Source organism: Scyliorhinus canicula, chromosome 10, assembly GCF_902713615.1.
Source record: "Scyliorhinus canicula chromosome 10, sScyCan1.1, whole genome shotgun sequence".
NCBI lineage: Eukaryota > Metazoa > Chordata > Chondrichthyes > Carcharhiniformes > Scyliorhinidae > Scyliorhinus > Scyliorhinus canicula.
Window position 1 is genome coordinate 169,296,804 of NC_052155.1, and position 26,168 is coordinate 169,322,971.

Consider the following 26,168-nt stretch of genomic DNA (forward strand, 5'->3'; position numbering starts at 1 on the left):
GCCAGCATTTATTTTTAAATTTAGAGTTCCCAATTATTTATTTTTTCCAATTGAGGGACAATTTAGTGTGGCCAATCCACCTAACCTGCACGCTTTGGGTTGTGGGGGTGAAACCCACGCAGACATGGGGAGAATGTGCAAACTCCACCCGGACAGTGACCCAAGGCCGGGTTCGATCCTGGGTTCTCAGCGCTGCAGTCCCAGTGTTAACCACTGCACCACGTGCCGCTCCTAGGCCAGCATTTATTGTCCATTCCTAGTTGCTCTTGAGAAGCTAGTGGTCACTGCCTTCTCAAACTGCTGCAGTCTCCGAGGTGTAGGTACACCCACAATGCTATTAGGGAGGGAGCTCCAGGATTTTGACCCAGTAACTGTGACGGTTTCAAGTCAGGATGGGGAGTGCTGCCCTTGTCCTTCTAGATGGTACAGGTTATGGGCTTTAAATGAGCTGCCTAAGGAGCCTTGGTGAGTACCTGCACTGCATCGTGTAGATGGTTCACACTGATGCCACTGTTTGTCAGTGGTGGAGGGAGTGAATGTTTGTGGAAGGGGTAGAAATCAAGTGGGCAGCTTTGTCCTGGGTGGTGTTGAGCTTCTTGAGGGTTGTTGGCGCTACACTGATCCAGGTAAGTGCAGAGTATTCCATCAGACTCTTTGGCTTGTGCCTTGTTGCAGCATTCCCAGCCTATGAGTTGCTCTTGCAGCTACAGTATTTATATGGCTAGCCCAGTTCAGTTTCTCATCAATGGTAACCCTAGTGGGGTAATCAGCGATAGTAGTGTCATTGAATGTCAAGCAGCAATGGTTAGATTCTCTCTTGTTGTGGTCATTTGGCACTTGTGTGGCAAAAATGTTACTTGCCACTTTTCAGTCCAAACCTGGATATTGTCCAAGTCTTGCTGCATTTGTGCATGGACTGCTTTTGCACCCAAGGAGTTGTGAATGGTGAACATTTGTTCAGTCATCAGCGAACAACCCACTTCTGACCTTACGACCAAAGGTTATTGAAGCAGCTGAAGACAGTTAGGTCTAGCTCATTACCCTGAGGAACACCTGCAGTGAAGAACTGGAACAAAGATTGATCTCCAACAACCACAACCATCTTTCTTTGTGCCAGAGATCCCCCCACCCCGCTTCCCATTGACTCTAGTTTTGCTAGGGCTCCTGAATGCCATACTCTGTCAGATGCTGCTTTGATGTGAAGGGCAGACACTCACATCACCTCAGGAGTTCAACTCTTTTGTCTGCGTTTGAACCAAGGCTGTAATGAGGTCAGGAGCAGAGTGACCCTAGTGTAACCCAACCTGAGCATGAGTGAGGAAGTCATTGCTCAGTAAGTGCCGTTTGATAGCACAGTTGATGATCCCCTCCGTTGCTTTCTGATGATCAAGATTAGACTGATGGACTGTAATTGGCTGGGTTGGATTTATCTTGTTTCCTCTGTACAGGGTATACCGAGGCAATTTTCCAGATTGCTGGGTAGATGCTAGTATTGCAGCTTTACTGGAACAGCTTGGTTGGAGATGCTGTATGTTCTGGAGCACAAGCCTTCAATACTGTTGCCGGAATATTGTGAGGGGCCCTGATCGTTGAAGCATTCAGTATCTTCAACCATTTTTTAAAATATCACTTGGAGTGAATCGAATTGGCTGAAATCTGTGACACTGGGGACCTCTGGCAGAGATGAATCATCCACTTGGCACTGCTGGCTGAAGATTGTTGTGAATGCTTCAATTTTGACTTTTGCATGGATGTGCTGGGATCCTCCATCATTGAAGATGGGGATCGTTGTGGAGCCTCCTCCTCCAACGAGCTGTTTAATTGCCCACCAACATCCACAACTGGAGATCGTGGAATTGCTTAGCTCTATTACTTGATGTTAATACTGTGGAGCATGCAACTGGTCCTGTGTTGTAGCTTCACCAGGTTGACATTTAATTTTGGAGCATGCCTGGTGTTGCTCCTAGTATTCCCTCTTAAAGTTCGTCATTGAACCAGAGCGAGGGAGCAAGCGAGAGCCAGGGGGAAAAGGAGAGCGAAAAAAGGGGAGAGAGAGAAAAGAGGGAGCGAGAGCGAGGAGAAAAAAAAAGAGAAAGGGAGAGGGAGAGAAAACGAGAGAAGGGGTGTCCCAGTGCTGTAGGTCTGGAGTCACATGTAGGCCAGACCAGGTAAGGACAGCAGGTTTCATTTCTTAAAGAGCATTAGTGAACCAGGTTGTTTTTTTTTAAAACAATGGTTTGATAGTCACCATTAGACTTTTATTTCCAGATGTTTATTAACTTGCATAGAAATGACAATGCATCAAGAGGCCATTAGGCCCATAGAGTCTACACGTGCCTCTGAAAGAGCATCCTACCTAAGCCCACACCTCCACCCTATCCCCGAAACCCAGCAACACCACCTAACGTTTGTACACTAAGGGGAAATTTAGCATGGCCAATCCACCTAACCCACACATCTTTGGACTGTGAAAGGAAAGCAGCGTACCTGGAGGAAACCCACACAGACACAGGGAGAACATGCAGACTCCGCGCAGACAGTGACCCAAGCCGGGAATTGAACCCGGGTCCTTGGTGCCGTGAAGCAACAGTGCTAACCACGGTGCTACCGTGCTGCCCTTAAATTCCATCATTTTCTATGGTGGGATTCAAACCCAAGTCCCCAGAGCATTACCCTACAATTAGTCCAGTGCTCATACCACTTCACCATTACATCCCCCCTTCTCACAGAACCATGACATGTTCTCTTACATATAGTGTTAAGGAAGCCTAGGCTAGAAGGAAGCCTAGGATAGAGGAACCCAAAAGGCACAAATTGAGGTAAATGGTTATGATCAAATTGCCATACAAAACCATGGCTTCAGGATGACCAAGACTGGGAACTGAATATTTAACATTCAGGAAGTATAGTCAAAAAGGAAAACGGTGGTGGTGTTGCTCTGATAAGAAGGGATGGGATTAGTGCATTAGTAAACCACTCCAAGATAAACCAATAATTTCTGTATAAATTCAGCATAAATGGTGGGACACTTCATTTCACACAAACTTCTGATGCTCTGTACATTAATCTAAAGCCTGGTTGAAAAGCAAAATACCATCAATACATGGCCTTCCTGGTTAATTATTGCAGCTGTAGACAATAGCCACCTTAAAGAAACATCGGACCGTAAACTGATATTTTCCACTTCAACTTTACATTTCTTACTTTATATTTATATACTGCATTAAATTACATCTGCAATAGACTTGTAATGCCTGCAGGCAATTTGAAATTCGGAAAAAGATAAAAGACTTCACAAAACTGCAGAATTTGAAGGCAGTGAAGGAAACGCATTCACACCATTTTTCAAAACTTTTATTAAAAACTTTATTAGGTGTAACAGATTAAAATCCACTTAAAAGACGAAATTTCTATTAGCACATATAAAAACTATATACATTCAAAGCTCTCAAATCTACACATACCTGCTGTCTCGAATTTGGGAACAGTCAACAATTAACAGTTCTTCACAAACATCTGAAACAATGGACGAAAGTTAGATTTCAAATCTGTGGTCTTCATTTCTTCAGTGTCTATCCACTAAAATTTTCTATTTTCAAAAAAAATGGGGAGGAGGGAGTAGAGGGGAAATAGTTTGCAAGCTTATTACCCCATTCATTTAATTTAAGGCAGCAAGCAGCTGGTAACACTGGCCCAGCGAGTTGATTAAATTTTACTGATCCTATATTCATTGATCTTGGATTGCCTTATTTGACTGTTGCCCTCGATCACATCTTTGGAATGCTATCAAATGGTAGGAGAGTTATTCTGAAGACCAAGAAAAAAAAACAGCTAAAAACATATATGCAGCTTAAAATCAAGAGATGGGGACCATTTTATAATCTTCCCTTGAAAATTCCACCCCCCCCTCCCCGTTAGCTAGGAAATAGTTTACACAAATTGATAAATATCAAGTAAATGTTTTGATACACGTGCACAGGCTGCTCCGAAAACCCACGAGGTTGTGGGGAGCAGGGGGAAGGTTCACAGGTTTTCATATATACACAAATTTACAATCGCTTCAAATTCCGCTTGCTTTGAGCGCTTCCCGGTGGTCCTTCTTTATTGCCCAAGCGTTTTGCAGACCTGCTGCCACATTCTTTGGATCCATGGAAAATACAAAAGCACTGCGTGCAAAAGTCAAATGCACATTCTTCTCGACTGCAGAGGCCTCGTTTCTTCATTGGGTTGTACCTGGCAGGTGACTGGCACCGAGGGCACGGTTTTAGAGCCTCATCGTTAAATAGTGTTTTGGCAACCTGGTGGTGAGAAGGTGTACATTAATCGTCTTTAAAAGTTATCGTTTTGTTAGGGCACAAATTCAGAGTAGAAAGTGTCTACTACATTGCCATGAAGAATAAACATTAGCAAGCCAGCAGAGTCCCCATAATGCTGTCACTTTTTGTTTTATAAAACAGTACAGCACAGAACAGGCCCTTCAGCCCTCAATGTTGTGCCGAGCCATGATCACCCTACTCAAACCCACGTATCCACCCTATACCCGTAACCCAACAACCCCCCCCCCCCTTAACCTTACTTTTATTAGGACACTATGGGCAATTTTAGCATGGCCAATCCACCTAACCTGGACATCTTTGGACTGTGGGAGGAAACCGGAGCACCCGGAGGAAACCCACGCACACAGGGGGAGGACGTGCAGACTCCACACAGACAGTGACCCAGCCGGGAATCGAACCTGGGACCCTGGAGCTGTGAAGCATTTATGCTAACCACCATGCTACCCTGCTGCCCACTTCTCGCAGAAGGTTAACTAATGTGATATAAGGAACAGAATCCTGCAGAACTTTCTCCATAACTCAGATATACAAACAGCAACAGCAAATTGAAAGAAATACCAATAATTGATCCTAAACAGTCTTTCTGTATTGAACAATTGCACTATATTGTATATCTTATCTCAGTAATAAGCCTACACAGAAATAAGTGGTCTACAGAAAATAAACTGCTTATAAACACCAGCTATACAAGTAGCAGTTGGGTTTATTTTCAACAAACTACTGTTACTCCAAAGCAGCTGCTTCAATGCGGTCAGTGAGTCTCAAAGTACTCCACATTTAAACAGTTCCACTTGCTTTGCAACTGAATTTTTTTTTTTTTAAAAACAGTATTGTCTGAATGTTGACTGTTTGCAGAAGGCTCCAAAAAGTTTATTTCAACTTACCTTTAAAAACTCCTCTCGTTTACTTGTTGACCTAGAAACACTGCTGCATCCACCAGGAGTGACTTCTGGCTGAGTGGATGGAGTGGGAGTGATGGCAACCCTTGCTTGCGCCTGAACAGATTTCAAAGCAGAACGACTTGGGAGATTACATCTGGTTTCAGCATCTGCGGCCCAAGGAAGGCTACGCTGTTGAACAAAATTATTCAGTTTGGTATCCCAGGTGAATGATGAGAAAATGTCAACTTCAAAACATACAAGTTTTCTCCTGTTAATCAAACCCTTCAGGACATTTATAGATTTGATATAATTTTTATTTAATGTCGATACTTCCATGGGATGGAGGGCAGGAAAAAAATCTGTTGAATTCATACTTTACATCGTACTCATTTAACTTTGACACTTTTTTTTCTTTTTATAAATTTTGAGTACCCAATTATTTGTTTCCCAATTAAGGGGCAATTTAGCATGGTCAATCCACCTACCCTGCACATCTTTTGGATTGTGGGGGTGAAACCCATGCAGACACGGGGAGAATGTGCAAACTCCACACAGACAGTGACGCAAGGCCGGGATTCAAACCCGGGTCCTCAGCGCCATAGGCAGCAGTGCTAACCACTGCCACCCACTAACTTTGACACTTAGGCAGTTATTCCAGGTCTTTGGTTATTCCAGCTCTTTGATGGAGCTATCCAATTAATGTAATTCCTTTTTCCCCATGTTTTCCCAATTTTTTGAGTGTTACTATTTAATGTTTCAGGTAGTGCATTCCAGATCACAACTCAGTTGTTAAAAAAAAAATCCTGATATCGTTGGCCCTTTCGTCAATCACCTTAAAACCAGTCCTCTGGTTACTGCTCTGGTCACAGAGAACAGTTTCTCCTTATTTATCAAAACCCTTCATTATTTTAAACATAGACCCAAATCTACCTATAAACTCAACTGTGAAATTCTACCTTCTTCCACAATAAATAGATTTTGGACTGGATTGTCAATTGCAACACAAGCCTCAACTCTTCACGTGAGGATTTCAGAACTCAAATGTGTAGGAATTAGATTGACTGTATCCTCGTATTGTATGGTATAACACTGCACCGCTGTTCGCCTGAAGTACTATTCCAAGTCAGGAGGAGGATGGCCCACCACAAGTGACCAAAGATCTTTGCTGATCAGGTGCACTGCAAACAAAGGCAGACATATGCCACAGTATTAGGGCATCAATAGACTGAGCCCAAAATATTATAAAGTTTTACTCATTAATGCCACGTATAAGTTGTCTAACCTCACCATAATTGAATGCTGAATTGTAATCTTGGCAGAAGATGAAGTTGTTACATTCAAGATACCATCACATAACTCAGATGTGGGTTTTTTAGGGATTCGGTATTGCAAGTTAGGTGACCCTCAGCATTATTTTGTTTTGCAAAACCTACGACTTTTCAACTCTCAGGGTGACATACAATCATATTCAACAATCGTATTCAGTTTTTCAAAAAGTGAAGACATTTGTTGCTGTTAAAGGACAGCAGTCTACAGCTTTGGAGGAAATGTGCAAGCTACTGAAATATAACCAAACAGGAGTTCCCTATTATTATTTTTGTGTAAGTTTGCAGTTTATTAAGCCTGCTGTGCTATAGGTTCATAATTCTATAAATTCATAACTTTAATTCCTCACTTCTTCAGGTACAATACTGCACAACACAATCATGATACTTTTCACCGTCTTGGCAACAGTCAACATCTCAGTATTTTCTCCAATTCTTACCTGTTTGACTTCCTTAAGCTGCCCCTCTATTTTCTCCTTTGTCTCCCACTTGCTCTACTACCCTCAATTTTACCAGTCACTACCAAATGTTCCAGTTTTTCTCTTCCAAGGACATGCCCATGCAATTGACTCGATCATCTGCAAAAATTGTTCTTGCGAGTCTGCTTTCCTTGAAACTTCCTCATTAGAGCTGTGTATTGCCCACCTAATTTTCATGATACATCTCAGAAACAGTATTTGTTGCCTTTAATTTGTCTTCCATTATCCGACTTGTATCCCAACTTTCACATCCATGTAGCAAAGTTGACCAGATGTAGCATTTTAGTAATTCCATTCTGCTATCTATAGAGAGATGCTCTGATTTTTAAAAGAGGTCTGGCATTCACATGAAGGTTCATTTGCAAGTGTTTAAGTATTTCCTGATCACTTTTCCCATCTGACATTATTAGGCTACCCAGATAAGAAAAATTTCCACTTCTTTTTATTTCTTTCAATTCCAAGTTTTTTTGCAGGCTCAAAGGGCCGAATGGCCTCCTGCTGCTTCTATTTTCTATGTTTATGGGTGTATCATAGGATGTCTAGGTCACTCGGGTATAGATGCACCAGAAATAACACCACACAACAGGTGTAGCCACATATGGGAGGCAGCGAAACTGGCCATGCCTTCTAACAAATGCACTCAATCTTTTTGTGACATGCACAGCTGATGCGTTTAAGTGCTTGGGCCCTTTTCTTTGTACAGTAACTTAAGGGCCCTTAAAAAGTTGGAACTTTTGGGCTGTTCTGCAGATTCTAATCAAAGGACAATTAAGATTATATAATTCTCAATTGTTCTTTTGAAACTGCTGCTTAAATATATTAAGTGTTATTTATGCTAAAAATATAAAATCAAATGATCACTAATTAGAGTCTGCTTCAAACTACTGAACACAAATTTATTGCAAAACTCAATGCTATTATAAAAATTACTAAAAGGTGGATCCTACAAGGAAATTACCAGGATTTCCAAAGAAAACTTGAATTTACAGAATGTAGCCCATCTGCTACTAAATTGAACCACAAACAAATTATTTTTCTTATTATGAAGTGAGGGCCAAAAAAACTGCATACCACTCTGAGGGTTGTAATCTCATCAAGGTGCTGTTTCCTCCTCCTAAGGGATGCTGCCTGATCTTGCTTGATAATCTTCTTCCAGATTTTGCTCACCTTCCTTGTTCTGGTACAAATACAATGAGCATTTCATTTGCAAAGCAAAATGGCAACAAACCAAATACACATTTAGTTGCAAGTTACATTGCACATCATACAGATGTCAGATGATATTTAAAGCCAATATCCAGTAATTCTCAGACAAGAGAGGGAGGCAATTTAACTAAATTCCTTAATTTTTGGCCAGACTTTGGATTCTCAAGAGCCATAATTGCTGGCAACATCCAAATCCCACAAATAAAATTTGAGACGGTTTGGTGGCTTTGCGGGTGCAAAATGCCCAGTTATAGCCTTTGAAACAGAAGATGCACCGAAACAGAGTGGTCCAATATTTTCACACGAGAGGACATACTTAATTTTCTCTCACTCAAGAGGCCAGTGAGCAAAGTTTTAAACGATGAGGCATCACAAATGTAGCTTGCCATTCATCAAAACAATATAAACGTGCATTTTTATGGCAGGCTTCAAAAACATTTCTTAGCTTACTTTCGCATTACTATATTGAACACTGATGTAGAGATAGCTGGCATTTTTTTTCTTGCACAAGTAGTCAATGACTGCCCACACACATGAAGCATTGCGGTGTGTTCCAGATAGGTAGCCCCTATGCAGTGTCGGCAATTTAGAAATACATTTAAAATGTTACATTTGTCCTCCTCTGCCAGCGCGAATCGGCTGTCTATGAAGATGAATTTCATGCATTGCAAACGTGCCTCTCTAGATGGCGCTCAAACACAAGGTTTAAAGCCCGGAGGAAGAAAAAGTCTCACTGGTTTGCCTATACAAGACGTTTTTTTGCAGAACAGCTGCTTTAAAAGGTGGAAATGCAGCCTGCAGTAAACTATCTGCAACCAGAGGGAGGGTGGAAAGAAGTGCGTCAGGCCAGTGGCCGACAGGTAAGGTAGCCAAATCAGAACCTCCAGCCAGACACTGGCTCGATGGCTGCAACACTCCAGCCAATGATGGCAGGTTAGGTTGCGGTAAACACCCTGCCTCCTGGATCAGTTGGAGAGTACTCACCATGAAATGTTAATGATATGAAAAGGTAATATTAGAAACCTTTGTCGGGATGAGAGTTGGACAACCCTGTTCTAAAGCTGGTGTAGATGGTGAAGTTACTGAAAGGGGGTACAAAAAGACCCTCACCCTGTTATTCCAAGGTTCCAATAATTTGCAGAATCCATACAGAAGTTTACCACACTTCCAAGTTTGTTTAAAAAAAGTTTATAGTGGGCAGAAGACAAAGAAACTGGCTATTAATAGCCTGATGTGAAGAATTGGAAAGACCTTGCTTGCATACTGGTGTTTAATTATTTGCAGATGGTGGGTATCTTGGGTGGCACGGCGGCGCAGTGGTTAGCACTGCTGCCTACAGTACTGAGGACCCGGGTTCGATCCCGGGTCACTGTGTGGAGTTTGGTTTGCACATGCTCTCCATGTCTGCATGGGATTCACCCCCCAACAAAAGATGTGCAGGTTAGGTGGATTGGCCACACTAAATTGTCCCTTAATTGGGAAAAAATAATTGGGTACTCTAAATTTAAAAAAAAAATTACTACAACTGATTGTTGGGTCAAGAGTGTCAACTTGTAATGTGCAACTCTAAAATTTAAAATGTTAATATTTTCTCCAGTTCTATCCTCAACTTTCTGGGATAGAACTGATTCTTACCTGCAGAGATCTTCTATAGTTAAGTGGCACAAAATTATAGTGAGGATGTGAGTCAGATTCCTGTTCAACAGTTCTTTCAGAATATCCACTTCATCTAAACCCATTTTTCTGCCAATGAGTCTACACAGTGATGGCATAGATTCACCCAATGGGTTTTCCTCTGACTGACTGGGATCTTCCACAGTGGTATTCCCAAGCCTTTTTCTTTTTCTTATGCACATTTCCTGCACCAACTGTAAAGCAGGAGTTTGAGACAAATCCTGAAACTTTAGAGAATCCTCACGTGTTTCTTCCTCAAACACCAACTCATTCTCTTTAGTGGGAGGCTCTAGGTTGCAACCTGATTTCAATAGAAGGGCTCCTCTGTTTTCATCTTCTGCCTCAGACTGGGAACCTCGCTCATCAAGAGTGGATAACCGCTTGGTTCTTTCCAAACTTCTTTGAGACTTTTTACAATCTAGAATCTTGGGGGTTCTCTTCTGGTTTTGTACCAATCCCTGGGAGGAACATTCATGGCTTGAGAAGGAATCAGATTTTTCCAAACCAACTGAATTATAACCACTGTCCTCAGTTGTTGAGGTATCTAATTTGCCATTTGAAGGGGTCCTGTTGTGAGACAAGCATATATTGAAGCTCACTACAAAGTTGCTCACTGGAGTAAGGAACTGGTCACCTGCATGTGTTTCCGATTTTCCATGGTTCGATGGTGTATCAAAGGGCTCAGCTGAGGTGCATTCATCATTGTCTTCCGAGAAAGAGAAACTGTTCAACTCAAGATTACTATGTATAGTGGATTGATCAAGAGTTATACATTCAGCAGGTGTTAACTCGTTTTTACCCTTTGAGTCATCTATTGTGGAGGTTCGCTGCTGTGCAAACAAATACCTTTTAGTTTTATGTGAAGTGTTAGCTTCCACATTCTTTAAAGTGCTGGTTCCCAAGGCTTCAGTGTTCAAGTACACAGGAGAATCTTGTGAACTGTCTGAACAAAAAGAGTACCCTAGGCGGGTACAACACCACTCTACTGCACCAGCTTCAGTATGTTCCACACTTTCACTTGAGGCTTGCCGTGACTCAAGAAGTCGCCGCCGTAACGTGTTTGTCTTTTCAGTGATCCTAGGTGTTTCAAACAGAGTTGGTGAAGTAAAGTTGGTTCTTTTCCCATCACGCCATTTTCTTTCAACTGAGAAGGATGATGGCCTACTCGTATAGAGTTGCTTTTCTTTGCACACCACAGGAGACATACTGGCCATAAGTGATTCAAGCTCCCCTACATTTCCACCGGAATAATTAGCAGATGGAGTTATGTTTTCAGTTTCATCATAACCACTGTCCTGTCCTAAAGATCTACGTTCAAAAGATTTGAAACTTTCTTGAGGATCAGCCCGTTGTTGCTCAGACCCACTTGTCAAATCACACGAATGCTTCAGTAATCTCAACATCTTTACACAAAAGGCAACACAACGAAGGCTTCCAGTCCTAAAAAAGAGGAAAAAAAATAGTTGTTAAACTATTTAAAAAAATTATATCATTTGAAATTCTGGAGCAAGTAAAGAAATTAATAAATAATTCTTGAATTTGCATGGAAATTTATTGGATCAACATTGCTCCAGAGCAAATGTAGACATTTAGATTACCGGTCAGAAATATGGCTTTCCTATTGTTTGTACTTGGTGGTTACTCTTTGATCCTGACCATTTCCTCTTATTTGATTAGTAGTTTACAGGATATGGGCGTCATTGGTTGTGCCAGCATTTATGCCCATCCCCAACTGCTCTCCATTTCAGGAGGGGCATTTGAGAATCAACCACATCTGAAATCACAGGCAGATTTATGTCCCCAATGGACATTAGGGAACCAGATAGGTTTTTGCAACAACCGACAATGGTTTTGTGGTCATCATTAGATTTTTAATTCCATTTTGTTTTACTGCATTCAAATTTCCATCGGTTGTGGTAGGATTTGAACATGGTTCCCAGACCATGCCCTGGATCACATAGTACAGTGACAATATCACTATGCCACTGCCTCTGATTGTACAGCTTTGAGTAACTCAATTTAAATTGCATTATATTTGTTAATTGATAAGTGCAGAATGAAACTTTTGACACATGTCAAGATTACCAGGCAAGCCACTGAATTACTAGAGGCAGTGAGCTCAGATGCTTCTTTCTTATAGAAGAATATCCTGCTGGACTCAATTCTTCATTGTTTGTTCACTGGGAATACACAGCCATGCAAATGCCAGAGTGGAATGTTGAATGCTAGCTTGGAGTATAATTATGTTCAATAATTCAGAATACTTTAACACTTGAGGAACATAAGAAATAGGAGGAGCCTTCAAGCCTGTTCTGCCATTCAATGAGATTATAGCTGATCATCTGCTTCAGCAGTATATTATTACAGTTTCCCCGCATCCCTTCATATTTTTAATAGGTAGAAATCAAAGTCTTCAATATACTCCTGACCGAGCCTCCGCAGACCCCCGAAGCAAGAGAATTCCACCACCCTCCAAGTGAAAAAATTCCTCACATCAATCCTAAATGGTCTGCCCTTACTCAGACTATGTCGGAGGGTGAAAACAAAAACAAAATAAAGTGTTCTTTTTAATTCTGCATGTTTAGCTGCTGGCTTAATATACTTATTCGCCCTCCACACTTGTATTGAAGTGGCATTTAAGGCAACATTATGCATCTTACACAAAAAGATCATCCATCTATTTTTGGTTGCAATACCACAAGGGGACTTATGGCACATTTGAACCTCACGTAAGTTGGCCATTTGGACATCAAAGGTCTAACTTTGAGCTTTTTAAATCAAGGAAAGTCCTACAGATCTATGCAACTGATTCGCTGGGACATTTTCACAAATACAAAATCTATATATATTTCAACCCTCGGTGTTGCACCTTTTAGGGAATTTAAAATTAAGCTTAAAACAGAAAAAGATAGGATCACAAAAGGAAATATTATGCTTGACAATGTAAACAAAAGACAAAGTCACATTTGAAAAACAGTGTTAGCACCAAACTGATCAATGCAACTACATACTTCAAATCCCAGAAATTGTAATTGCATTAATCAAATTTCTCTTCAATAAGAAAAAGTGACAACTTAATACATAACCTCACCTGTTATATATAAAAGGTGTCACACTCAGACTCTACTCAAATAGATTAAGTTAAGATAGCTTAAAAAAAAGCCAAGGGGAAGAGAGTAAATTTCAGTGTTTGCGAAACATATAAATGTACACTGCATCATATCAATTGGTTAGCAATATTGCTATTGATCTGTTAACTCTTCGAAAGCCCAACAGCTCAACTGGCAAATGTATAATAAACCACAAAGATAAAGCTTGGTTTAATTCCCTAGTTAACAAAATCTCAAAAGGCATACATTAGGGAACTTCCCTGGGAAGGGGACCAGCAAACATAAATATGATAATATTGTAAAAGTAATGAGCTGGGGAATTTGTTACAATAGAAAAATTGCAATAGAACAATTAGTTTTGTATCCCAGTAATGATACACAGCATTCCTCAGCTACCAAATGGCACATCACAACAGTATTTGGGCTCCTTACACACAAGTATAGGGCAGCTCTCGTTTTCATCCACAACTCCACGCAAAATTTACAAAAGCCAGACTGATTCCAACCACGCCCACATGTTCTGGTCTTGCTCCAGACTGGTGGAATACTGGACAGCCTTCTTCGAGGTTATGTCCAAAGTGGTGGGGTGAGGGTGGAGCCATGCCCGATAGTGGCGGTCTTCGGGGTTTCAGACCAGCCAGATCTATTCCTGGGGAGGAGGGCGGACGCCCTTGTCTTTGCCTCCCTGATGGCCCGCCGTAGAATTCTGTTTGGCTGGCGGTCAGCAGCACAACCCAGAGCTGCAGCCTACATGTTAATTTTTGCGTGTTTTTTTCTAATAATTTGTTGGATATAAAATATGAAAACTCAATAAAAAACATTTCCAAAAAAAAAAAAGCCAGACTGATTCTTGTTCATCGTCATCAGCTGTACTATTTGAGCATATCTACTCACGGGTCACGCTTTTATGCCACGGGTCTTCAGGTGACTGAACAGGCCACTCTGGACCCACATATCTTTGGGCACATGAAGCTGGATGTCCCATGAGGAGTTGGGATCTGGAGTGCAGGATTTGCTTCCTTTTCTTCCCTTCTCTACCTAGTCATTACATGTTAGGACTCGGAGCATGATGCGGCTTGCAGACAAGTTGTCACCATTTTGAATGATTGGTAGCAAGTTAGTCCTTGTCATTAGGCAGCACGGTAGCATTGTGGATAGCACAATCGCTTCACAGCTCCAGGGTCCCAGGTTCGATTCCGGCTTGGGTCACTGTCTGTGCGGAGCCTGCACATTCTCCCAGTGTGTGCGTGGGTTTCCTCCGGGTGCTCCGGTTTCCTCCCACAGTCCAAAGATGTGCAGGTTAGGTGGATTGGCCATGATAAATTGCCCTTCGTGTCTAAAATTGCCCTTAGTGTTGGGTGGGGTTACTGGATTATGGGGATAGGGTGGAGGTGTTAACCTTAGGTAGGGTGCTCATTCCAGGAGCCGGTGCAGACTCGATGGGCCGAATGGCCTCCTTCTGCACTGTAAATTCTATGATTCTATGATTAATGTCAATGTGCCAATGGAAGGAGAGCTTCAGAGTGTTTTTGAAGCAGTTTCTTTGTCCTCCCCAGAATGTCATTCAACAGTTGGGAAAACAGGACCTGGCAGGCAGAGGTGGTTTTCAACAAATCTGGACACAAGTGCCTGGTCCATCGAAGTTGATTTTGCCCAGATATTTGTGGAGATGGCTTCAAAAGGGACAGACAAGTGTTTGTTCAGTGGTTCCCTCATTGAATCCACAGGATGCGACAGAGGCATTGCTGGTCAATTTTCTCCAGCACTCGCATGTTTTGATACACAGCCCAGGCTTCCCTGCAGTACAAAAGTGTGGTGATGACATTGATACTGTTCCCTAGGATTTTTGCTGACTTGGTGGCCTTTGCTGACAAACATTTGCTGTCATACGTCATTGAAGGCTCTACAGGCACAGTTGATCCAGTGTTGGATTTCCTTGCCTTTAGAGAGGTGGCTGCCAGGGTATGGGAACTGTTCAACATTATCCAGAATCTCCTTCAACACATGACGGGATTGAATATTTGACTGCTCAGATGGGGTTGATATATCAAGAGAGTGACTTGCAAATCTGATGCATAGTGGGCAACGACACTACAGCCTTTCACAAACAGTAGATCTATGGTAGTTTTTGGCATGGAGGTGATAAAGGTGGAAGAGTTGCAATCTAGACAGAATGTAGTAATGAATACCTGAGGGCAGTTGATCATTGATGATGTGAATGGCAATTGTCAAATAGTATGGGGGCTATTACACAGCCTTGTCTGACCCCAGTTGAGATTTTAGAACACAGAATTTACAGTGGAGGTCATTCGGCCCATCGAGTCTGCACCAGCCCTTTTGGTAAGAGCGCCCCACTTAAGCCCCAAACCTCCACCCTGTCCCTGTAATCCAGTAACCCCACCTAATCTTTTTGAACACAAAGGCAATCAAGGATAGTAGTGGAAAGTTGTGTGTGGAATCAGAGGAGATAGGGGAAGCATTAAATGGATATTTTTCGTCAGTGTTTACACTGGAGAAAGACAATGTTGTCGAGGAGAACACTCAGGTTCAGTCGACCAGGCTAGATGGAATTGAGGTTCAAAAGGAGGAGGTGTTAGCAATTTTAGAAAATGTCAAAATAGATAAGTCCACTGGGCCAGATGGGATTTATCCTAGGATTCTCTGGGAAGCCAGGGAGGAGATTGCAGAGCCTTTGTCCTTGATCTTTATGTCGTCTTTGTCGACAGGAATAGTGCCGGAAGACTGGAGGATAGCAAATGTTGTCCCCTTGTTCAAGAAGGGGAGTAGAGACAACCCTGGTAATTATAGACCTGTGAGCCTTACTTCGGTTGTGGGTAAAATGTTGGAAACGGTTATAAGAGATAGGGTTTATAATCATCTTGAAAAGAACAAGTTGATTAGCGATACTCAACACGGTTTTGTGAAGGGTAGGTCATGTCTCACAAACCTCATTGAGTTTTTTGAGAAGGTGACCAAACAGGTGGATCAGGGTAAAGCTGTTGATGTGGTGTATATGGATTTCAGTAAGGCGTTTGATAAGGTTCCCCACGGTAGGCTATTTCAGAAAATAAGGAAGTATGGAATTGAAGGTGATTTAGCGGTTTGGATCAGTAATTGGCTAGCTGAAAGAAGACAGAGGGTGGTGGTTGATGGTAAATGTTCATCCTGGAGTTCAGTTACTAGTGGTGTACCGGATCTGTTTTGGGGCCACTGCCGTTTGTCATTTTTATAAATGACCTGGAAGAGAGTGTAGAAGGATGGGTTAGTAAATTTGCAGATGACACGAAGGTCGGTGGAGTTGTGGATAGTGCTGAAGGATGTTATAGGATACAGAGGGACATAGATAAGCTGCAGAGCTGGGCTGAGAGGTGGCAGATGGAGTTTAATGCGGAAAAGTGTGAGGTGGTTCACTTTGGAAGGAGTAACAGGAATGCAGAGTACTGGGCTAATGGCAAGATTCTTGGTAGTGTAGATGAACAGAGAGATCTCGGCATCCAGGTACATAAATCCCTGAAAGTTGCCACCCAGGTTAATAGGGCTGTTAAGAAGGCATATGGTGTACTAGCCTTTATCAGCAGGGGGATTGAGTTTCGGAACCACAAGGTCATGCTGCAGCTGTACATAACTCTGGTGCGGCCGCACCTGGAGTACTGCGTGCAGTTCTGGTCACCACATTATAGGAAGGATGTGGAAACTTTGGAAAGGGTTCAGAGGAGATTTACTAGGATGTTGCCTGGTATGGAGGGAAGGTCTTACGAGGAAAGGCTCAGGGAATTGAGGTTGTTTTCGTTAGAGAGGAGAAGGCGGAGAGGTGACTTAATAGAGACATATAAGATAATCAGAGGGTTAGATAGGGTGGACAGTGAGAGTCTTTTTCCTCGGATGGTGATGACCAACACGAGGGGACATAGCTTTAAATTGAGGGGTGATAGATATAGGACAGATGTCAGAGGCAGTTTCTTTACTCAGAGAGTAGTAGAGGTGTGGAACGCCCTGCCTGCAATAGTAGTAGACTCGCCAACTTTAAGGGCATTTAAGTGGTCACTGGATAGACATATGGATGAAAATGGAATAGTGTAGGTCAGATAGGCTTCAGATGGTTTCACAGGTCGGCGCAACATCGTGGGCCGAAGGGCCCGTACTGCGCTGTAGTGTTCTATATTCTATGTTCTAAAGGGCAATTTAGTGTGGCCAATCCACCTAACCTGCACATCTGTGAACTGTGGGAGGAGACCGGAGCAAACCCACGCAAGCACAGGGAGAGCGTGCAGACTCCGCACAGACAATGACCCAAGCCGGGAATCGAACCTGGGACTTTGGCGCTGTGAAGCAACCGTGCTGACCACTGTGCTACCCTGTTGCCCATTGACAGTGGTTTCAGATTTCCAAAGCTTATGAGCACAATCCACAGGCCTTGCTATTTACTGAGTCAAATACTTTGATTGGGTTGTTGAAGACAGTGAAGTTACTGATGTAATCTTATACCATCAGTTACTTTGTTACCACCAGCACCTGTAACTTGCCGGAAAGGAGCGAGGGCGGGGTGGGGGTGTTGTTGGTAGAATTACTAGGAGGAAAATGTGGGTTAGTAGAATGAGACTTAGTCATCAAGGCAATAGCAGGTCCATGGATGTAATACGTTCCACCACATGCTACTGCCTTGATGCAAGAGTAATGGGGGTGAGGATTGGAGATTTGGGCACTATTCAGACCTCATGCAGATTTAATATCATATGACTGAGGAATGTGCTTTATAGGCGAGGATTTAAAAAAAAAAAATATTCCACATGATATTGCTGCTGGCTAATGCCCATTCCCAACTTCCCTAGGCGTGATGGTTGAGTCACCTTCTTGAACTACTCTTACATATGAACTAGGAAGAGCCCTCAGTGCAACACCACAAGTTTGGGTCACTTTTTTTGGTTTAAGTATTGATTATTTTTCCTTGTGTTCAATGTCACTTCTTTAGGTAAACCCAATGGCTCGTAACGTCTGCAGAGTGGCAATCTCTGGTGGATTGCAATTCTTGCCAGAATTACTTGTGCTGAAATTCAGAAGTCCCTGTCACGCAGGCAGGGTGAGACAGGGGCAGCGAAGCGCGCTCCCAGCAACATCATCGTGGAGTAACTGGGGCAGAGAGAGGCAAGTCACTCCCTTAAAAGGGGAGGCTGAAGGGACAACCTGCAGAGAGCAGCTAAGTTTTAAAGTTTAGGGATTGGGGGAAGGGGAAAGAGAGTCGGACCCAGTTGCATGGGGGAAGTTTGTGCTTGTGCGGAACGTTCCGTTGGAGGCTGGGTGTTTAAATATTTACTCTGGAGTTAGTTATTTTATTTTGGACTCTTTCAGAATAACTATCAGGGTAAAACTGCCAGAATCATCCAAATTTACCAATTTAAATGACTTCTTGGATGGTTCCCATCCCAACTAATTATCCAGAGGAAGTTAGCACTTCTGGGCAATTGCCAGGTATACCCTCACATGGGAGCATATGAGAGACTATCCCAGAGCATCAGAAGGGCGCCCCCTAAATGTAACGCTGGGGAACGCAGACATTATGTGCCAATATCTCTGGAATTCTGTGTACTTTTTTAGCTCAATATCTAGGGGTATATAATAGTGCAAGTGCTCAGAACCATAAGTAAATCTTCAGTCTGTTCACCAAGGGGTACAGGGAATGCATTTTTTGAAGTTGGAGCTACCACCATTTAAGGAGCAAAGCCCCCCCAAAAAAACACATGACTTTATTATGCAAGGGATATGAAACGAAGGCAGGCAAATGTTGAGATATAGATCATCCACATTTAATTGAGTAGCAGTACACGTCAAAGGGACTGAATGGCCTGCTCCTCTTCTGATACACAAGATTGTTTACTTACTTTTTGCACTTGGAACGACGCTGCAGTTTTAAACTGGCTTAGCTTTTCTATTGGCCAAAATTGTGTTACGAGAAGAGTTAATCTTAAAAGAAAAATTGTTTGCCATGGGCAGTCTGCAGTCCACCTGGAAACAGCCACTCCAATAGAAATCAGATCAGAGAAATCTTTTGAAGATATAGCATTTGTTTAAAATAATTAGATGTACAGCCAGTGTTCAATAGAGAGTTGGGGGGGGGGGCAAAAATCAGAGTGTTACCCATCAGTTCACATTGTAGCACGGGTACAATTGCATTGTCAGAAGCGTCATACAAACTGTTCAACATTCAAGTGATGCAAAACCACTTGAAATTAAAAATGAATCAAGGAAGCTGCTTTTTTCAATCAAGCCAACATGCATGTCCCAGATTTAATATGCTTTAATAAATTGTATATTACTTTGTATAGAACTGTATTTGTCAGTTTTCATGTCACATATTGTTCTGTAAAATTTCTCCTCCTCAGCACCATCCTTTATAGCTTACTGTTGTATACAGTGCACTTCCACCTCTTGAGTTAAAGGATCAAGATATCAGCAGTTCTACATTCAGTTAAGGATTCTTCATAGGGGCTGGTTTAGCACACTGGGCTAAACAGCTGCCTTGTACTGCAGAACAAGGCAGCAGCGCAGGTTGAATTCCCGTACCGGCCTCCCCGAACAGGCGCCGGAATGGGGCGACTAGGGGCTTTTCACAGTAACTTCACTGCAGCCTACTTGTGAATAAGCAATTATTATTATTATGTGTGCTTGCAAAACAGAAGTTGCAGTCATACTTGCCTCCCTCTCCATCACTATATATTGCTTATAAGTATATACTCAACGGGCCAAACATTTACCAGCGGGCAGCCATGGTTGAAACTTCTCACCCAGGGCGAAACAACATATAGTAGCGATAAGGAGAGATCAGTTAACAGCACAGGTACGGATTAAAAACTGTATATCCTTCTTGACTGCAATGGATACTGGCCTCTACAACAGTGCCTCGGTTCTCTACTATAAAACAAAATAAATGCTTCAGAGTGAGAATCAGGTTTAGTATACACAACATATAAAAAGGAGGAAAAACATACACGATTCTTTCAGCCATTCCTTGAAGAGGATTAAGCGCTCCTGACAGACTTCTGGTGAAAAGGGATCATGCACAGAATACTGCCCCATACCAGCATCTCTCCCCATTGGAATGCAACACCCCTTTATTCTGGACAGGATGACACCCAGCCACTCCTAGAAAGACAAGTAAAAGGATTTAAATACTGCGACAGACTCCAATAAAAGATCAAAATGTGATTTGATTTTGAAACAACTTTCCGATTCTATTTAAAACAGAGTCACCTTTCAGAATCACAGTCGCTCCATTTATTCAGTTCCGAGGTTATTAACGCTGTATTGTAGACAGACAGACACACACATACACACAGTCGGTTATGAAGAACGCTGTGGATTAAGTTGGTTTCACCGGGCGAGGAAGATCTGCCGCAAGAGATGCATTTGCTATAGCAACGTACCCAGAGCGCGCCCCTGCCCTCCAATCCCTTACTTAACCCATCGTCTTGGGAACCAGATGCTGCCTTCCACGCGAAGCCGCTTTGCAGGTTCCCTCGTTTGGATTTGAATTTTGCGCCACTGCGATCCAACCCGGCCGTTTGCAGATGCCCGCTAAACCGGTTTAAATGACCGCCAAAAAAAGAGCCCATCCACACACAGCGGCTCCTCCGGGACATATCCGCGCCGAGAGAATAAACCAAAACACTACTCTGCACAATTAGCAGTTTATTCAGTGGCGATCAATCTCGTTGCTGTCTGTCAGTCTCTCCCTCAGACAAAAAGCCTTCACATAGGCTACATTTAAAGAGACCTGGCTTTAGACCTGGAGGAGAATTTTGATACCGACAGACTTCATAAAAGACTGAAATGATGTAACAAAAATCGTTTAATCCTCAAATGTAACCTTGATGCGTGTATACAATAGTGTTACACTTTGTTATCCAAATAATGTCACCAGGTTCTTCACCTATAATAATCGGTCTTTCCAGGTATATTAAGAAAAGCCTGCTTTTTGAACTGCCCTGTTTTGATCTGCTGGGGTGTGTTATCCTGTTGCACATTCGGTGTATTCCGGTGCCCAGGATTGTCGAAGTCAACAATTTCGGGCTGGTGGACAGTGCACCCGAAAACACAGCACAACTGCAGGACTGGGTGCTCCCAATTTAAAATGCAGATGCAAATATGAATTGCTCTGGCTTTCTGCAAATCGCTGTAGGGTCGAGAGGGGTCTGTATTTCGCCGAGCTCCCATTGTCAAATTCACCGCTCCGCCCCATTAATAAACTGCTGGGAGGGGACACAGGTTACTGGAGAGGCTACAAAAGGAAAGTTCTTCACACAAGCTCCCATCTGTAAACGGGATGGCAACCCCGCCTATTAATCATACTCTCAAATCCTTTCTCCGTCAGAAATACAACCTAGTTGTCTGCAGCCCATTTATACCCCTCACTGTTTTGTATTTTTCAATGAGATCACCTCTTATTCCTCTAAACTCAAAGGGCAAACTGTAGAGCAGTGTTTTTCAGATTTTTTTTCCAACCCACTTTTGCCAACCACCTTAGTACAGTAGCAGTAGTTAGCACCGTTGCTTCACAGTACCAGGGTCCCAGGTTTGATTCCTGCTTGGGCCACTGTCTGTGGAGTCTGCACGTTCTCCCAGTGTCTGCGTGGGTTTCCTCCAGGTTATGCCGGTTTTCACTCAAGTCCTGAAAGACATGCTTGTTCGGTGAATTGGATATTCTCCTTCTGTGTACCCGAACAGGCACCAGAATGAGGCGACTAGGGGATTTTCATAGTAATGCATGCAAGCCTACTTGTGACACTAATAAAGATTACTATACCCATGCCGGCCAACTTCATGACCCACGCCATGTTCATTAACTTCTTGTGCAAGAGGGGAGCCTGCACGGCCCTCACAATCTCACTCCAATCAAGATCATAAGAGTAGAGGGAATGCGCACAGCAGGCGTAGAATTCAGCCAGTCCCTTTGTGCCATCTTCATCTTTGCGAGAAAGGAAAATCCAACCTCGCACATGTAGGTTGACATGAAGGACAATAGCAGCAAAATGCTCATTTTACTCCGCATTGGATACTCCCGAGAGATGCTATTCCAGAATGCGGACAGCCTCATAGGCTATTGGCATGTTTTTAAACGTGATGTCACAGGTCAGGTACAGCAGCTTAGTCTTTTCATGAAAAGTGAAATGAAAAAAAAAATGAAAATCGCTTATTGTCACGAGTAGACTTCATTGAAGTTACTGTGAAAAGCCCCTAGTCGCCGCATTCCGGCGCCTGTCCGGGGAGGCTGGTATGGGAATTTTGAGTCAGTTGCAAATTAATAAGGAATCTGGGGTCTCAATCTCAAAAGGAATTTTTCACCCGACACTTTTCTCATTCGCCAGTGCTTCCCAGCATATAACACCCATGGGCTTTGCCATCGTTATTTGCATTGGCACAATTAACCAAAGCATTCCTCAATAAATCATCTTTATACTGCTTTGTTCCTGGTTGAAGTTTCTTCTTTCTAGGCTGTTCACCAGAGACCCTGGAGATTGTACAGAGCTAACACTAGCAGTGCTCTATTCTGCTGTGGACTCTGCTGAGCAGCACCCTCCAGCAGATTCAGATAAGAGATCCTGGCCAGCAGGTATGCTACCCATTTGGGTCTCTGACCATATCTTCCTTGTAACCATCTTGACAGTCCTCTTGCCTTGCATCCTGACAAAACTCCCAACAGGTTTACCAAAAGTGATCCCCCCTCATTAATCAATGTAGATGTGTTCAGTTATAATAGATTCCAGCATTTATTTCAGATTACCAGGTCTATTGCTGCCTACTTTCTCTCTCCCTCTCTTTTCTTAAATAGTGGGGTCACACCATTCAATCTGCAGGAGCCATTCCAAAATCTCAAGAACATTGGAAGATGAACATTAATGGATCTACCACCTTTAAAACCTTTTTCACACTCTGGGATATAGATCTTCAGGTGAACATTGATGGATCTACTATCTCTAAAGCCTTTTTCAACACTCTGGAATATAGATCTTCAGGTCTTGGGGATTTTTCAACCTTCAGTCCTTTTTGCAAGTACTTTTAAAAAAAAATCTTGCTCTGTGAAGACAAAGTATTATTTAGTTTCTCTACCATTTCGTTATTCCCCATTATAAATTCTTCTGACTCTGCCTGTAGTGGGCTCACAGTTGCCTTTGCTAATTGTGGCAACTTGACCACAAACGGTAGTCCAAATGCATAAAGTTAATGTTTAATATATAAACATTTAAAATACAGTATGGACAAAAACAGGAGCAACTAGCTGAACATTGAAACTAACAATAAAATTAGAACTAACGGCAGTTAAATACGAATATACACAGGTAACAACTAGTGACGTCGCAGCACTTACTAATGACATCAGCAGTGGATTTAAAGAAGATGCATAATAATAACACTTTCTAACACCCCCCCCCTCCCCCATATATTTTAATCCCCATTAAAGACAGAAATACAATGAAGCTAATGCCTAAGGTTTCAATTATACTTCAGTCTTTCAGGAGCTTTACATTTATGCAGTGACCTTCACAGTATCACTGGCGAGTCCAGCCTGGGCTGCAGGTGGGTGTGGATGTCTTAGCCTTTGCCTCGCTGATTGCCCGAAGGCAGGTCCTGTTGGGATGGAGGTCAGCTTCTCCACCCTGTGCCCTAGCGTGGCGGGGGGACCTGCTGGAATTTTTGATGCTCGAGAAGGTGAAGTTTGAGTTGAGGGGGAAGATGGAAGGGTTCTACAATTCATGGGCATTTATTTCCTGCACTTTCAAAAAATGTATGCCATCAGGCAGGGTTGAGTGTATTGTTTATTGTACACCTTGTATGGGATGACCATGGAATCTCTTTTGGGTTCTCTTTTTTTGTATTTGGGTGTAGGGAGAAGATTTGGGTTTGCCTGTTGAAAGAGATGCTTGTTGGAGGATTGTTATTATAGTTGGGTGTTGATGAAAAAAATGGAAAATGAGGAGAATAAAATATATATTTTTTGAAAATCCCTGGTGAGTCATCTCTGGCGATGCTCGACTTAGTTCAACTGAACTTGCGGGTACAGGAGTAGGTTGAGTATCTGTGCATGAGTATCCCTCTCCTGATGTAGAGCCCACTGGAAACCCTGGTAAAACAAGAACCATTTCTTGTTGAATTACCACAGCCACATTTCCTTCTATTTTGTTAACTGAAACGTTTGCTGTCTCAGTTATGGCGTATATGAATATGATCTTGGTGCCTGCGAATAACTCTGTTCAATTTCACTACGAAAGATACTGGACTACTTACAGTGAAGAATAACTCCAGGTATCCAGTACTGTTACTGCCAAGATTACTAATATAAAAACAATCATTTGGGTTAAAATGTCTCTTCTTAGCATGATCATGTCACACCTTCTGCTTTTCTTGACTCCTTCCCACTTTTGCTTTGACATGTGGATGTAGCAGATCCAGTTGAGACTTTGGTCTTCTACCAGTCAATAATTCAACTGGTGAGAGTCCTGTCGTTGTTTGTGGTGTGACACAATATTGAAATAAGAAACTTGAGAACTTGGTCCTTCTCAAATCGATCCCTCAATGTCTGACCACCTCGCTCTGCCCAACCATTTGCAGCTAGATGCAAGCAATGCACATGGCGTAGTCATTCCTTTCCTTAAACTCTTGGAACAACTCTAAAATTTTGTTTATATAGACATTTGGCTGCCTCTACAATCCGTTTTTATGTTTCTCACTAGTTTACTCGCATTCAATTTTCCCTTTATCAGTTTCTTGGTCCTCCTTTGCTGAATTCTTCAAAAGCTCCCAATCCTCAGGCTTACTACTTTTTTTGCAAACTTATAAGCCTCTTCCTTCAAACTAAAATGATCTTCAACTTCACTCATTAACAGCTGGATCACTCATCAGGTTTGTGTGTCTCAAAGAAAAGTATATTTTTGTGTAAACCGTGTATTAATTCTTTAAATGCTAGCATTGCCTGTCTACCATCATACCATTTAATGTAGTTTCCCAATATATCGCAGCCAATTTGCCCCTCATTGTTTCAGATTTAACTACATCACTTAAAAACTCAATTCTAGCATATTATGGTTCCCTTCCCTAGAGCAGGGCTTTTCAAAATGCAGGTCGCAGCCCACGGGTGTTCGGCAAGTCGCGGAGCGATCAGTTGCACCTTTCCCGAAGTGGTCCCGATCATGGGGGAATCACCAAGCACCCACTTCCGCCTTTTAAATGAAAAGAATGAGGCTGTGTGCAGTCTTCCAGCCAGAGGCGGCAGCAGTGAGCAGATCACGCAGCCTGCTACTGTAGTACACTTGATGTCAAGTACCCTGTCTGTACGTGCTGTTAGCACCAAATCACAGAGAGCTTCTTCCATTTTCTAGCTGCTGGCAAGAGGACTGTGAAGATGGATTATTTTCTTATAAGTAAAAGATGGCCAGAGACACAATAGGCAGTGTACTTACTGGACCTACCTACCTACTTCTCACAACTGAATCGGCTGAAGCAAGTTGCTCAGGCAAATCCAAGGCAGGGCAGAACAGCGCTAGCTCTGTACAGGGCTCCAATGCCGCTGGTTGACAGCCTACAAAGAAGAAGCTTAACTCCGGAACAAAGCAGTATAAAAATTACTTCTTCAGGTTTTGTCAATTGTGCCAATGCAAATAAGGGTACAAAGCCCATGGGTGTTATATGCAGGGAAGTATTGGCAAACGAGAGGAGAAATTTCAGATTTTGAAAGAGAACCGGTGGGTAAAAAATTCCCTTTGAGGTAGAGACCCCAGAGTTGGTTATTAATTTACAGCTGACTCCAAATTAAAAGACTATGCTGCTGTACCTGACGTGTGATACCACATTAAAAACACACCAAAAGTCCATGAGGCTGTCAGCATTCTGGAGTAGCATCTTCCAGGAATATCCAGTGCAGAGTAAAACAAGCATTTTATTGCTTTTTCCCTCCAGGACAACCTACATGGGGGAAGGTAGATTTTCCATTTTTATAAAGATGAAGACGGTACGAAGAAACTCCTGAAGTCTGCACCTCATATAACACATTGCCCTCTCCTCTTTTAAACCAGATCGGAACGAGATCATGAGATCAAAGCAAGCTTCACATTAAAAGAAAGAAAACATGACGTGTGTCGCAAAGGCCCAACCAGTGTGGATTGTGAAG

General features: G+C 42.5%; 1 protein-coding gene across 3 annotated transcripts in view; it reads right to left on the reverse strand.

The window, feature by feature from the left end:
• Positions 1–3,340: 3,340 nt before the first annotated feature.
• fbxo43 (F-box protein 43) overlaps positions 3,341–26,168 on the reverse strand; it is a 29,349-nt gene continuing 6,521 nt past the window's right edge. Inside the window, exons 1-6 of one of the 3 annotated variants that reach the window (XM_038810092.1) lie at positions 20,258–20,346; positions 19,996–20,149; positions 9,864–11,342; positions 8,094–8,199; positions 5,222–5,407; positions 3,341–4,298 (exon numbers count right to left, since the gene is read on the reverse strand). In XM_038810092.1, coding sequence (XP_038666020.1) covers positions 4,050–4,298; positions 5,222–5,407; positions 8,094–8,199; positions 9,864–11,342; positions 19,996–20,012 — 2,037 coding nt within the window. In that variant the 5' untranslated portion in view covers positions 20,013–20,149; positions 20,258–20,346 and the 3' untranslated portion in view covers positions 3,341–4,049. Of the gene's footprint in view, positions 4,299–5,221; positions 5,408–8,093; positions 8,200–9,863; positions 11,343–19,995; positions 20,150–20,257; positions 20,347–26,168 lie in introns of those variants that run through there. The other 2 variants (XM_038810090.1, XM_038810093.1) reach the window with 2 other exon arrangements.